General features: G+C 24.9%; 1 protein-coding gene across 2 annotated transcripts; it reads left to right on the top strand.

Moving 5' to 3' along the window:
* Positions 1–609: 609 nt before the first annotated feature.
* Positions 610–11,289, top strand: LOC107999738 (X-linked retinitis pigmentosa GTPase regulator-like). 2 transcript variants are annotated; one of them, XM_062086530.1, is made up of 12 exons: positions 610–2,200; positions 5,660–5,785; positions 7,323–7,415; positions 7,496–7,558; positions 7,963–8,286; positions 8,540–8,692; positions 8,785–8,949; positions 9,014–9,135; positions 9,245–9,331; positions 9,560–10,646; positions 10,869–10,957; positions 11,057–11,289. In XM_062086530.1, the coding sequence occupies exons 1-12, from the start codon at positions 2,170–2,172 to the stop codon at positions 11,078–11,080; spliced, it is 2,364 nt and encodes a 787-aa protein (XP_061942514.1). In that variant the 5' UTR covers positions 610–2,169; the 3' UTR covers positions 11,081–11,289. The 2 variants fall into 2 exon arrangements, with proteins under 2 accessions (XP_061942514.1, XP_061942515.1); XM_062086531.1 differs by having other exon boundaries at positions 1,639–2,200; positions 7,966–8,286.
* Positions 11,290–11,679: the final 390 nt, after the last annotated feature.

Below are 11,679 nucleotides of genomic sequence, written 5' to 3'. Positions count from 1 at the left end.
AGAACGAAACGATATATCGAAACGTAAAAAGAAAAATAATCCTTTGATAAATAAATAAATATTTAGAGATTAAGAAAAAAGAATATAATAATTAAAATCGATAAATAAAACAAGAATTTCGAATCATTCGATTCCTCTCTTTTATTTTATTTTCAATTTAAATATTTTTTTTCTTTTTCTTTTATATTTCAAATATTGTGCATATAATATTATATACGTAATATTTGAAATTATATCGAATATTAAAATTAAAATACTCTTTAATCGTATTAGTATTTAATCGTATAAATCGAATTTGAAAAATAAAAAAAAGCGAATAAAACTTGAATACGAAAAATAATCGTACAACTGTATAATTATTGTTACTATATAATTACGTATATAAATAAATGATATAACTATGCTTTTGAGGGGAAAAAAATACGATAATCGAAAAGAAAACGATAAAAAGAAATAAAAAATAAAGAAATAGTCCAATTGCATTTATTTCATCATTTTTTTCTTCTTTCTTTTTTCTTTTCGTCTGAAATATTTTTCTTTTTTATTCTGTTTGTCTGAAACAATGATAATATATCGTTGAACGATAATTAGAAAAATTGAAATGAAAAATTGAAATTACAAAATAGATGATTAGAATTTAAAAAAAAAATTTAATTTTATCTTTCTGATGTAATGAAATATTAATCTGTATAAATCATAAATGATATTTTAAAAGAAATTAAAAAATAAAAATTCGAAAGTGATTGCTGGAAAAAAGCTTGGCGGAAGTAATGCGGGTTTGATTGATTGATATGGGAGGAAATATCTATTTTCACGCGTATTTTTGTTTCTAGAGTGATATTTGTCCCATATATTAATCTGATCCTGACAAAAAGAAAATAAAATCTACCGAAACGACGATTTAAACCTCGATACATTAATGGATAGGATCCAGAATATTCTAACGTATCGATATGATATAAAATTTTTTTTATTTTCTTATAATATTTCTTGTAATTTGTGTATATGTGTATATTAATTATGATTTGTATCGATAGTTTAATTTTAGAAATGTAATTTTCAGTAATTAAAATAATAATTATACGTATATGAATAACTTAGACGTACTTTAGATATATTAATATTATATCAAAATAATTAATAATTTCAACTTCCAGTCTTAGATGATTATTTTAACATAACTTCATGAATGAAAATAATTTTTACGATTTTGAATATTCAAATTATAGCTTTTCTACTATTATGTAATGTGTAGTGTCAAGATTATCAACGAACCGTTGATAAACCGTTGATGAATGAAAATAATTTTTACGATTTTGAATATTCAAATTATAGCTTTTCTACTATTATGTAATGTGTAGTGTCAAGATTATCAACGAACCGTTGATAAATGGTGATAAGCGATCCTAACGAACCTCTCCTGTACTCGTATGCAGTCCCTAAAGATTTTTTTTTCAACGATGAATGATATATATCTTTCAAATTTCGTTTGGTGCAAATATTTGGATATTTATTTTTTGCAATTTCGCTTTAAAGTAAATACTAAAAATGTTGATTTTGATAATTGTCTTCTTATATTGTACTTTTATTGTTATATTAATTAATTTTTTTTTTTTTTTGGAGAAAGTTTATATTATTAGATACTTACCTATACTAGAATTTTTTTTTTCGTAAAAGAAAAATCTAATTACATGATATATAAAAATGTATAAATAAAAGAAAAGAAATTTTTGAGTAATATAATTATAATATAAAAAAATATAAGAAATAAGTGAAAAAGAAAAGAAAGAATCATAAATTGTGTAATGTTATACTTATTTCTGTTAAAAAATAATAATAATAAAATAAAATATTCACAATTGAATGTTAAATGATATTTGGAAGTGATTTCGGCGTAAATGGACGTGTGAAGGAATTTGAAATAGGCGTGTATAAATAAATAATTACTTATTTTTTACTTACTATTATTAATTTTTGCGAAAAAACATTGACGATGAACGATCGTTTTCGTTCTTGCGATAACTCGTCGAAACATATACGTTCAACGCGTGGTTGCCATTAGAAATTGATTTCCAGTTGCCAAGCAACGTTCGGTTTAAGTTACCACCTTGATAGCCATGCTTAACCGGCGGTTAGTCGGTCGTATGTTCCGCCGTAGAACGTTCGAGCATGGGTCTGACGGATTTGGAAACAATACCTGGTAAAAATTTAAAATCGCACAGAATATGATCGCACGTATGATTCCACTTTCACGCAATCGACACTCGTCTTAAATGATATTTATCAATAGCACTGATATTTTCGAATAAATGCTGTATTTTTTCGTATTGCATACATAATATGTTATACCGGTGATGATTATCGAAAATATGTTATCAATGAAACATTGGTGGTTCATGAACGACAAAATTTAGTATTAGAAAAAAGATGACTTTATATTTTATTTTGTGGAAATTTATAAATTTTGTTTTGAAAGGAAGAACGAAATTTAATTTGAATCGTAAATAGATATTATTTGTAACGCGAAAGTCATTTTTATGAAATACTTTGGTGAAATATTATTAATTTTTTTTATATGATAATGATATTAACTGTACTTTTGTTTTTTTGAGTAATATTTTATCGTTATATATCATATATTGTTAATACAATTATTCAATAATTAGTGCTGTATATGCAAAATTTAATAAATTTAGAATTACGTTTGCAATTCGTTTATTTAATATATAATATATGCTTTTTTTATGAAATACGTTACGTTATATTTATAAATAATCGATATATTATAGTATAAAATATTTATGTAAAGTGACTATATTTCTTATCATTTTTGAGGAAATAATTAAATAAACAAATTGTATATATTTATGTATCAAGAAAATAATTTATTTATCATGATCGAATATTAAATATATTATTGTTAAATTTTACGTGAATAACTGTACAACGCTCGAGTGAAAGAATCATTAAATGACGAGAAAGGGTCCGATGCGTTAAATTATTGTATTATTGTATTATTTTGTATTATTTATCGTTGAAAATGTTATTATCGGTTGTTGATTACAATGATAACGTACAATGATTTTATATTATATTTATTTGTTTATATTCCCTTTTATTATATTACTTTTGCTTTTATTATATTACTGTTTTGCGTAATGAAAAATAAAATGTATTTTCAATAAAAAGATGATATTTGAATTAAATATTGCGATGTTGATTTGCCAATATTTTGATTCGGTTTTTTTCACGGTATTCTTCGGGTTAACGACCTGATGCACCACCACTGACTAGAAAATAAACGATAGTATCGACACGATGAATTTACCATTTCGCGTGTAGCCTTTCAAAATAAGGACACATTCCATTCTTAAACAATCGCGAATAATACTTTTAACCATATGTTTTATGATAAAGTTTCACGTTACGATTGTTGTATAATTTTTAATATTTTTTTATGTTGAAAAAAAAACTTTATTTTATGATTTCCTTTTTTATTTGTTATACGAAAAAAATATAAAAATCTATAATCTTTTTTTAGATTGAAAATAATTGTTTCCGACCAATTCTTATGTACGGTCATTTTTATCAATAGCGAATAATATGCGATGAATTGGCTATCGAATATTATTTCGCGAACAATGTTCGCTGTTCAGCGAACATTTAGCCATCCAAATGAAGTTTTTTTTTTCTCTCGAGAAATACTATATTTATCGTCATGCGCTCTTCTTCGTAGATATATCGAATCTTTTTCATTTTCTTAAAATTCCTTTGATACGTGTAAATTTTCGTTTTTTAGTTTTTTTCCGATAATAAAGTTTTTTCTCGCATAATAACTAAAGTCAACAGAAAGTAACGCTTTATCGTTTGAAATATGAATGCGCGATGTGTTATGCAAAGGGATAATGTTTGAACTTTTGATAAGAAGAACCGTTCGATAATAAGATAATAACTTTGTACCAAAGATTTATACCTGATTTTATCGGTATCATCGATAGATGACCTTTGAAAAATCTAAAAAATTAAAATTAATATTCGCTCGTTTCGTATCCGATGGCTTCTTGCTCGTAATCTCGCATTATTTGAAAATAAAGGAATTTTTTTAAAAAAAATTCATCTTTTTCTATCTTTCCCATAATAATTAAAAATTTCTAATTTCCAATTTTTCGCATCACAACGAGAGTAAGTTTAAAAATTTATACACGTATCTCACATATCGATATACATGTACGTATAACCTCCTTAAATAAAAATGCTATTATGATTATGATATAATTCTTAATAATCGATATACGATTATGAATGGAATGTAAAATTCTTACTTTTAAAATTATAATTTTCATTCCTTTCATTTTCACGTGTATTAATTTAAATATAAAGATTATAGAAAAATTAAATTACAATTAAATAAAAATTACAAAGAAATATGATAAAGTTTTATAAATTTTTATATTTCAATTTTATTAATTCTTTTATCTTATTTATTTTCTTTTCGAAATTTTTTGAAAGCAATTATTAGCAATATATTTATTTGGAAACGTTTATAAGCGCAATTTTCTTTTCTTTCTTTTTCAAACGAATAAAAAATTTCACGATCCTTTTCGAATGAACATTCATGTCCAAGTCTCTTTTTAATCTCTCGTGTACACTACTTTTGATTTTCGATTAATATCGATCGAACATAGATCTTTTTTTAAATCGGAGCAAAAAATCTTTAGTTATATGTAAAGCGATAATGATTCTTTTATCTGATCAAAACGGCTGATTATTACGGTTAGATTTTTAAATTTCAAATGAATATGCATCATTCGTAATTTTAGTTTTATGATATATATGTGGAACATATTTAACTTAAACTTAAACGTCATCAACGCGCGTGTATTAGCATTAAAGGATATTTATCTTGCCTCTCGTTCTTGACCGCACGATTTTTGCGCGGCTATTACTTACGCGTTTCGTGTCAGACGTAAAAAAAAAAGAAAGAAGCGATTCGCCCTTTGATAGCGCGTTATCGCGTTAACCTCCTTAAATAATTCATTGGAGATTTAGCATGTCGGTGTATTATTTATTCGTTATCCATTTCTCGCGAATAGATGTGATATATTTATATCATATATCATTCATATATCCCTTGAATCCAGAAAAGCAACGGATATATATTCATCTTTCGTTAATTACGAAATTTTTGACAAGTGAAATTTTTTTATACATATAAGTTATGATTTGATGTTTACAACCAATAATTTAACAACATAAAGAATAAATTTTTTGTCAAGTAAATATTACAAATGATAAAGTAATAGATGTATTTATTTACATTATAGTATATTATATTATATTATATTATACTTCGAAATCGAAAAAAAAATATTTATATCTATTACAATCGAAAATTTATATCTGTTATAACAAACAATATCAGAGAAATATAGTTCTCATGTTACGTATATTACGTAAACAAAAAAATAGCTTGATTTATTACTAATTGTTATTATTAATTATTATTACTAATTGTTCGGATTGTTCTTAATAATTGATTATAATTAATAATAATTTTATTTATTAGTCGTTAAAATTAATATTTTTTATCTAAAGTTATATTTTATCAATATTAGATAGAAATATATATTTAATGAATATTTTTTACATGATTTTTCAGAAACAGGGGCAGTATTTACAATCGGACGTAGTAGATTCGCAGATAATGTTGCATCTCACTTTTTCATACGCAGAGATCCAGTAATTTCCATTTCTTGTGGAGACGAACATTCTGCAGTTATTTGTCGTAAGTTACAAGTATTTTTTTAATTATATTTGTAATTTCATTCGTTTAATACGTATGTGTGTGTGTGTGTTTGTAGATTTAATTAATTATAATCTTATATTTATTTAATATTTTTTTTCTAAATCACTAAAAACTATTTTATTTATATATATATATATACGTTTATATACTTGGTATATCATCAATTAATATTTATAGAGATAGAGATAGAATATTTTTTTCAAAAATCTTATTAAATTTTTCAACATAGTATTTTATCTATTTTATCTAATTTTGATCTACTTCAAATTATAAAATATTTGTTATGAATCTGGTTATTAAATAATTTTAAATACTTTAAAAAAATTTTTCTTAAAATCTGGAAAGAGATATTATATATTTATGAGCGATGATTTTAATCGGTGCTATTAATCTTCTCGAATGTAGGAGTACATAAATATGTATATGTATGTATATATATATATATATATATATCAACTCGATATCTATAAAAATTTTCATATAATCTATGTTTCTATATGTGAGTGAATATATTTTATGTTATATCTGTTATGTTGTATCTATTCTGTGACACATTTGATTTTAGAAGAAATCAATAAACAAGCGCGCATGAATGACTGTAGATGTTTCAACGATATCGATATTGTACGTGATCCTTTTATTTATACTTTTAACGTTAGATATTATACACATAGATATTATTATTTTTTTTCGAAAATATTTCATCAATTTATATTTTTTATAATGCGATTTTAACTAGATATAATTGACAATATATGTGTATATAGTTATATATAGTTCGTAGCATGATTAACATGTTTTTGTAACATAGTTCACAAAGAAGTTTTAGTTGACCCAGGCTTACATAGGGATAGCCACTGTCCGATTAATCGATATGACCACGCAATGTTCTGGCACGTATACATACGTATGTATTTATATATAACGTATGTAAATATCTCTATCGAACAAAGTCGACATACTGTTATCATCGTATTATAGTTTAATCATTAATCGTAAAGCTATTTAAAACTCGCGTATTTTTTCCTTTCCAATATCATCTTACTTATTTTGAGATCATTCTTTGATAATCGAATCGAAGTTTTTAATTTGCTTTATAAAAAAAGAAAAAAAAGTTAAAAACTTTAACTTTTAAGCATTTTAATTAAATTATTGTAAGAAAGTAATTATAAATAGTGGCTATTTATAGGTTAAATATTTGATATTTATATTACGGTATATTTATTCCTAGAATAGATTAATTATCAGTAATTATTAATTAGAATATTATTTGTCATTATTGCCATATGATTTATATTTTCGCCATTTACATACATTTCACATTAACATTTTATTGTTATTAAATAAAATTCAAATTCACCATTAATGAATAAGCAAAAAAAAATGTTTATATTATATTATTTGTGTATAAAAATTAAAGTTTATTATTATAATTAAAAAATATTTACACAACCTGCATACAATAATGTCTTTTGATTTTTCGTTAGATCAAAAGTTTGGATTTCGTTGTTTTTAGAAAGTGGCAGACTCTTCGTTTTCGGAAGTAACGATTGGGGTCAGCTTGGTTTGGGTCATAAAAGTCATATTAGTAAACCATCTTGCGTAAAAGGTTTGCATTTTATCTATTTTAATATCAAAAATATAATATATATATTATATAATATTATTATAAAATTGATTAATTTATAGTTTTGAAACCCGAAAAGGTAACACACGTCGCATGCGGACGAGCACACACGCTAATTTGTACAGGTAAAACATCGTTATTTTACAATTATTTTATTAATTTAGTAAATTATGTTTTTAGTAATAATAAAGCATGCATAGATCGTATTTTTCATCCAAAAAATTTCTATTTATCGTTCATTATGATATTATAAATTCGTTTATTGTTCATACATATTTATAATTAACGATTTACGTGTTAATTATTATTCCCTTGATAAAATTGTTTTAATGTTTTCTCTCAGTTCTAGAATTGATATCTATAGCTTATATCTTATTCGATCTTTTATTTCAAAATAATAATTGTAAAAATCTATTTGTTTAGAAAAAGAAAAAAAAATTAATTATTATTATTAATCATGATCATCAAACATATGAAAATTATCTTAGGATGAAATTTGAAACAGGAATACGTAATGATAATGTTCCAGTAGCGGAAAAAATTTTTGCCTGCGGCAGCGATCAGGAAGGACAACTCGGTCGAGGAATTTCCGCGATAGGCGATTCCACGTGCACTCCCGTATTGGTATACGATTCGGGGCCAGATGGATCAAAGATTGTTCAAATAGTTGCGGGTTCCCATCATTCGCTCGCACTCACGAGCGATGGTAGCGTCTTCGCATGGGGTAGCAATCTCGAAGGTCAACTAGGACTTCCGGATATATCTGGCTTAGTGAACAAACCAACGAAAGTACATATTCCAGAACGTGTGAAACAAATTAATACGGGCTACTATCATTCTATATTTTTGACGGGTAATTGTTATTGAAAAAGATTCTTTAAGAAAAATATAATAATTTAAACTGTATCCTTTTTTTCCAAACTTTGTCGATTGATTTATATTGTGTAAAAAAAATATTATTTCTAAATATATCAAGATCGATAGATTGAATCGTATTAGATAAAAATAAATAAAAATATATGTATAATTTTATTATCGATTTCGATAAAATATTAAATGTTGGTAATTTTTTGTGTTAACAAACGTCAAGTCTCAAATTTGTATAGAAAATGGTCTCGTTTACGTGTGTGGCGAATCAGAAAGTGGAAAATTAGGAATCGATATCAATTTTTCTACACAAATTATGCCCAAACAAATGCAATTACCAAGCCCTGTTATATATGTAGCGTGTGGTGGTCATCATACCGTCATTCTAACAGGTATTATCTTTTAAAATTATTTAAAATTACGATATCCGTTCGATATTAAATAAACATATTATATGTTAAAAAAGAAATATTTATTCTGACAGAAAATAATAATTTGTATTGCACCGGAAGTAATTCGAGCGGTCAACTCGGTTTAGGAACAAATGTAACGGAACTTCATACACCGAAACTTCTTCCACAAGGCGTATTAAAAAATGAAAAAATTAATCGTATTTCATGCGGAGAAAGTCACACTGCTATTCTTACTGGTAAATTTTAATGCAAATTTTATTGATTGAATATTTCCTTTTTTTTTAATCTTTTTTGTAACAGAATCTGGCAAACTTTATACATGTGGTGACGGAAGACATGGAAAATTAGGTTTGGAAGAAAATGAAAACAATGTCCACGAACTAACTTTTGTCCAAAGATACAAAGAACTATTTATTTCGAACGTAATTTTATTTATATATTTATGTGTCGTATAATTACTCTCTTGTATAATTCATATAATTAAGTAAATTTTTAAAAATTTTGAACTTTATAAACTTACGTTATATATAGATTTCATGCGGTGGTTGTCATACAATTTTAATTGGTCAGAGACGTGAAACAAATCGTACTCAAAAAGAAATGGATAATTCGCAAGTGGTAATTACAATTTATTTTAATTATTTTGTAAACGACAAATATTATAGATCATAGATCAATCTTTTAAGAATATCTTCAAAATTATTATACAGTAATTTATTAAAAAAAAAGAAAAAAACACCAAAATAATTTATTTTAGAAGTTAAAAAAATATATATCGTATATTAATTATACACATTCTTTATAAATTAACGAAAACAAGTCGATATATTCTTGTTTCAAATATAGGAACATATTCAAAAAAGAAATGCATTACCGCCATTAAAAGTTCCAGTAAACAGGCTACAAAATGAGATTCGTGATGAACGTAGTAACGAAATAATTAACGACCGATTAAATCTGAGAAAAAATATCACGGAATCAGTAATGAGTTCACAAGAAACGATGGAAATGGCCCCGCAAAAAATTGAAGAAAATATAAAATATATCGAGACTGATGTTACAAATAATGTTATACATTCCATGAGCAATATTCAGATATCAGACAGTCCCGAGAATAATACTAAAAATCTTGAAAAATCTATTAACGATATATCAGGGGAAAAATCAAACGAAGAGAAAATTGAAATAATATCGGAAAAATCGTCGATTGACTTGGAAGAATCTAAAAAATTGGAAATAGAAAATGAAAATGAAGAATCAAAAAACGACGATAAAAAATCAGAAATAAGAATAGATATTGAGAAGAACGTCAATGAAAAGTATGATTCAGAATCGATGAATAGCGATGAAAATAAGAAAAAAAAGAATGATGAAACGAATACAAGTGAACTTATGACAAAAAAAATAGAATACGATAAAGACATTAATAATGAAAATAAAGATATAACGGATAATATGCAAATTAATAGTGAAGATTTCAAATCAGAAGCAATGAAACTGCAAACGGAATCGTATATTGGGAATGATAGCAAACAGGAGATGAGTCCTGAGAAACAAATATCTTCTATTTCATCGGACTTCACATCACCGGCAGAAGCACCGAAATTAAAAGTTGAAAATGAAAATTCTTACATCGAAATATCGTCGTCAATGGAAAATAAAGATGAAAACGATAAAATAGAAAAAGAAACAAATATGGAAAAGGATATAAATAAAAAATTAGAAATGATAGAAGAAAATGAGCCAGGAAAATCGGAAAGAGGAGGAAAATGTTCGATGAAAAATACAAATTCAGGATTGAGAGTTGATACGGAGAAAATGATAAAAATTGACAAACAGAACGAAGAGAAGATTATCGAAGAGGAGAAATTGAAGATCGATAATAATGGTCAAGATGACGCTGACGTTGTACAATCGCCACCACCGAGAACTGGTAATAAGAATAAATAATTGCAAAAATTCGATAAAATTGTAGACTGATGATATACAAATTTCGATATTATAGCATATTATATGTAATAAATCATATTTAGATATAAAGATATTTTTTTTAATTTTTGATTTTTATTTATTAAAAAAAATAGTAAAAATATACAATTTGTTATAAAGGTCATAAATATTTTACATATATATATGAAAAATTATTTTATTTCAGGTAAAATGGGGAAGATATTTAAAAATAAAAAGCCGCAAACAATGGAAAATGGTAGCAGAATAACTGGTACTGTGAATCAAAAATCTAAAGTATGTGTATTTATAATATAACATAATATGCAATGATATAATTATAATTTGAAAAAAATTATAATTCTCGATCAATTTACAAGAAAAATTTATTTTCAGTCAAAAACATGTACTATCCTGTGATCAACATGTTTTCAAAAATGCATCATACTTTATTACATTTTTTACAATATGTGCATAATAAATCATAAAATTGGGACCAAAATAGAGGATATCAAAAAAATTATTTTATTTGTAACAAAAGATAATTTTTCCCCCGTTCTTTTTTTTTTTTTTTATAAATGCAATAACGCTTGTGTATATAATGTTGAATAACATTGTAATTAACGATATATAATTATTATTTCTGTACCAAATTTCCTTAAAAAAATTCCTTCTATCTAAAAATTAAAATCTCTCAATGTAGATATTCATATACTATATTATATATATGATTAATTCAATGAATATCTTGTAAATATACAAGATGTTACTTGTGTTATAAGAACGACATAAATCATAAAAAGAAATTTTTGACTGGATTTTTGAATAGAATTTTTGAGTAGAAATATAGGAAATTAATTATATCACAATTAGAAAAAATGTTAATTAAAACATATATTTTATGCGGTCTTCACATATTGCGTGTAATTGTTCTAAATATTTTTTTTGTATAATTATTGTGAATAAATAAATGAAACACGAACGAAACAATTTCTTTCGTGAATTGTATTTAAAAAGAA

The sequence above is a fragment of the Apis cerana genome, linkage group LG16 (genome assembly GCF_029169275.1).
Source record: "Apis cerana isolate GH-2021 linkage group LG16, AcerK_1.0, whole genome shotgun sequence".
Taxonomy (NCBI): domain Eukaryota; kingdom Metazoa; phylum Arthropoda; class Insecta; order Hymenoptera; family Apidae; genus Apis; species Apis cerana.
Note: the sequence above shows the minus strand (reverse complement) of the source record. Positions and strands in the feature narration are given on the sequence as shown.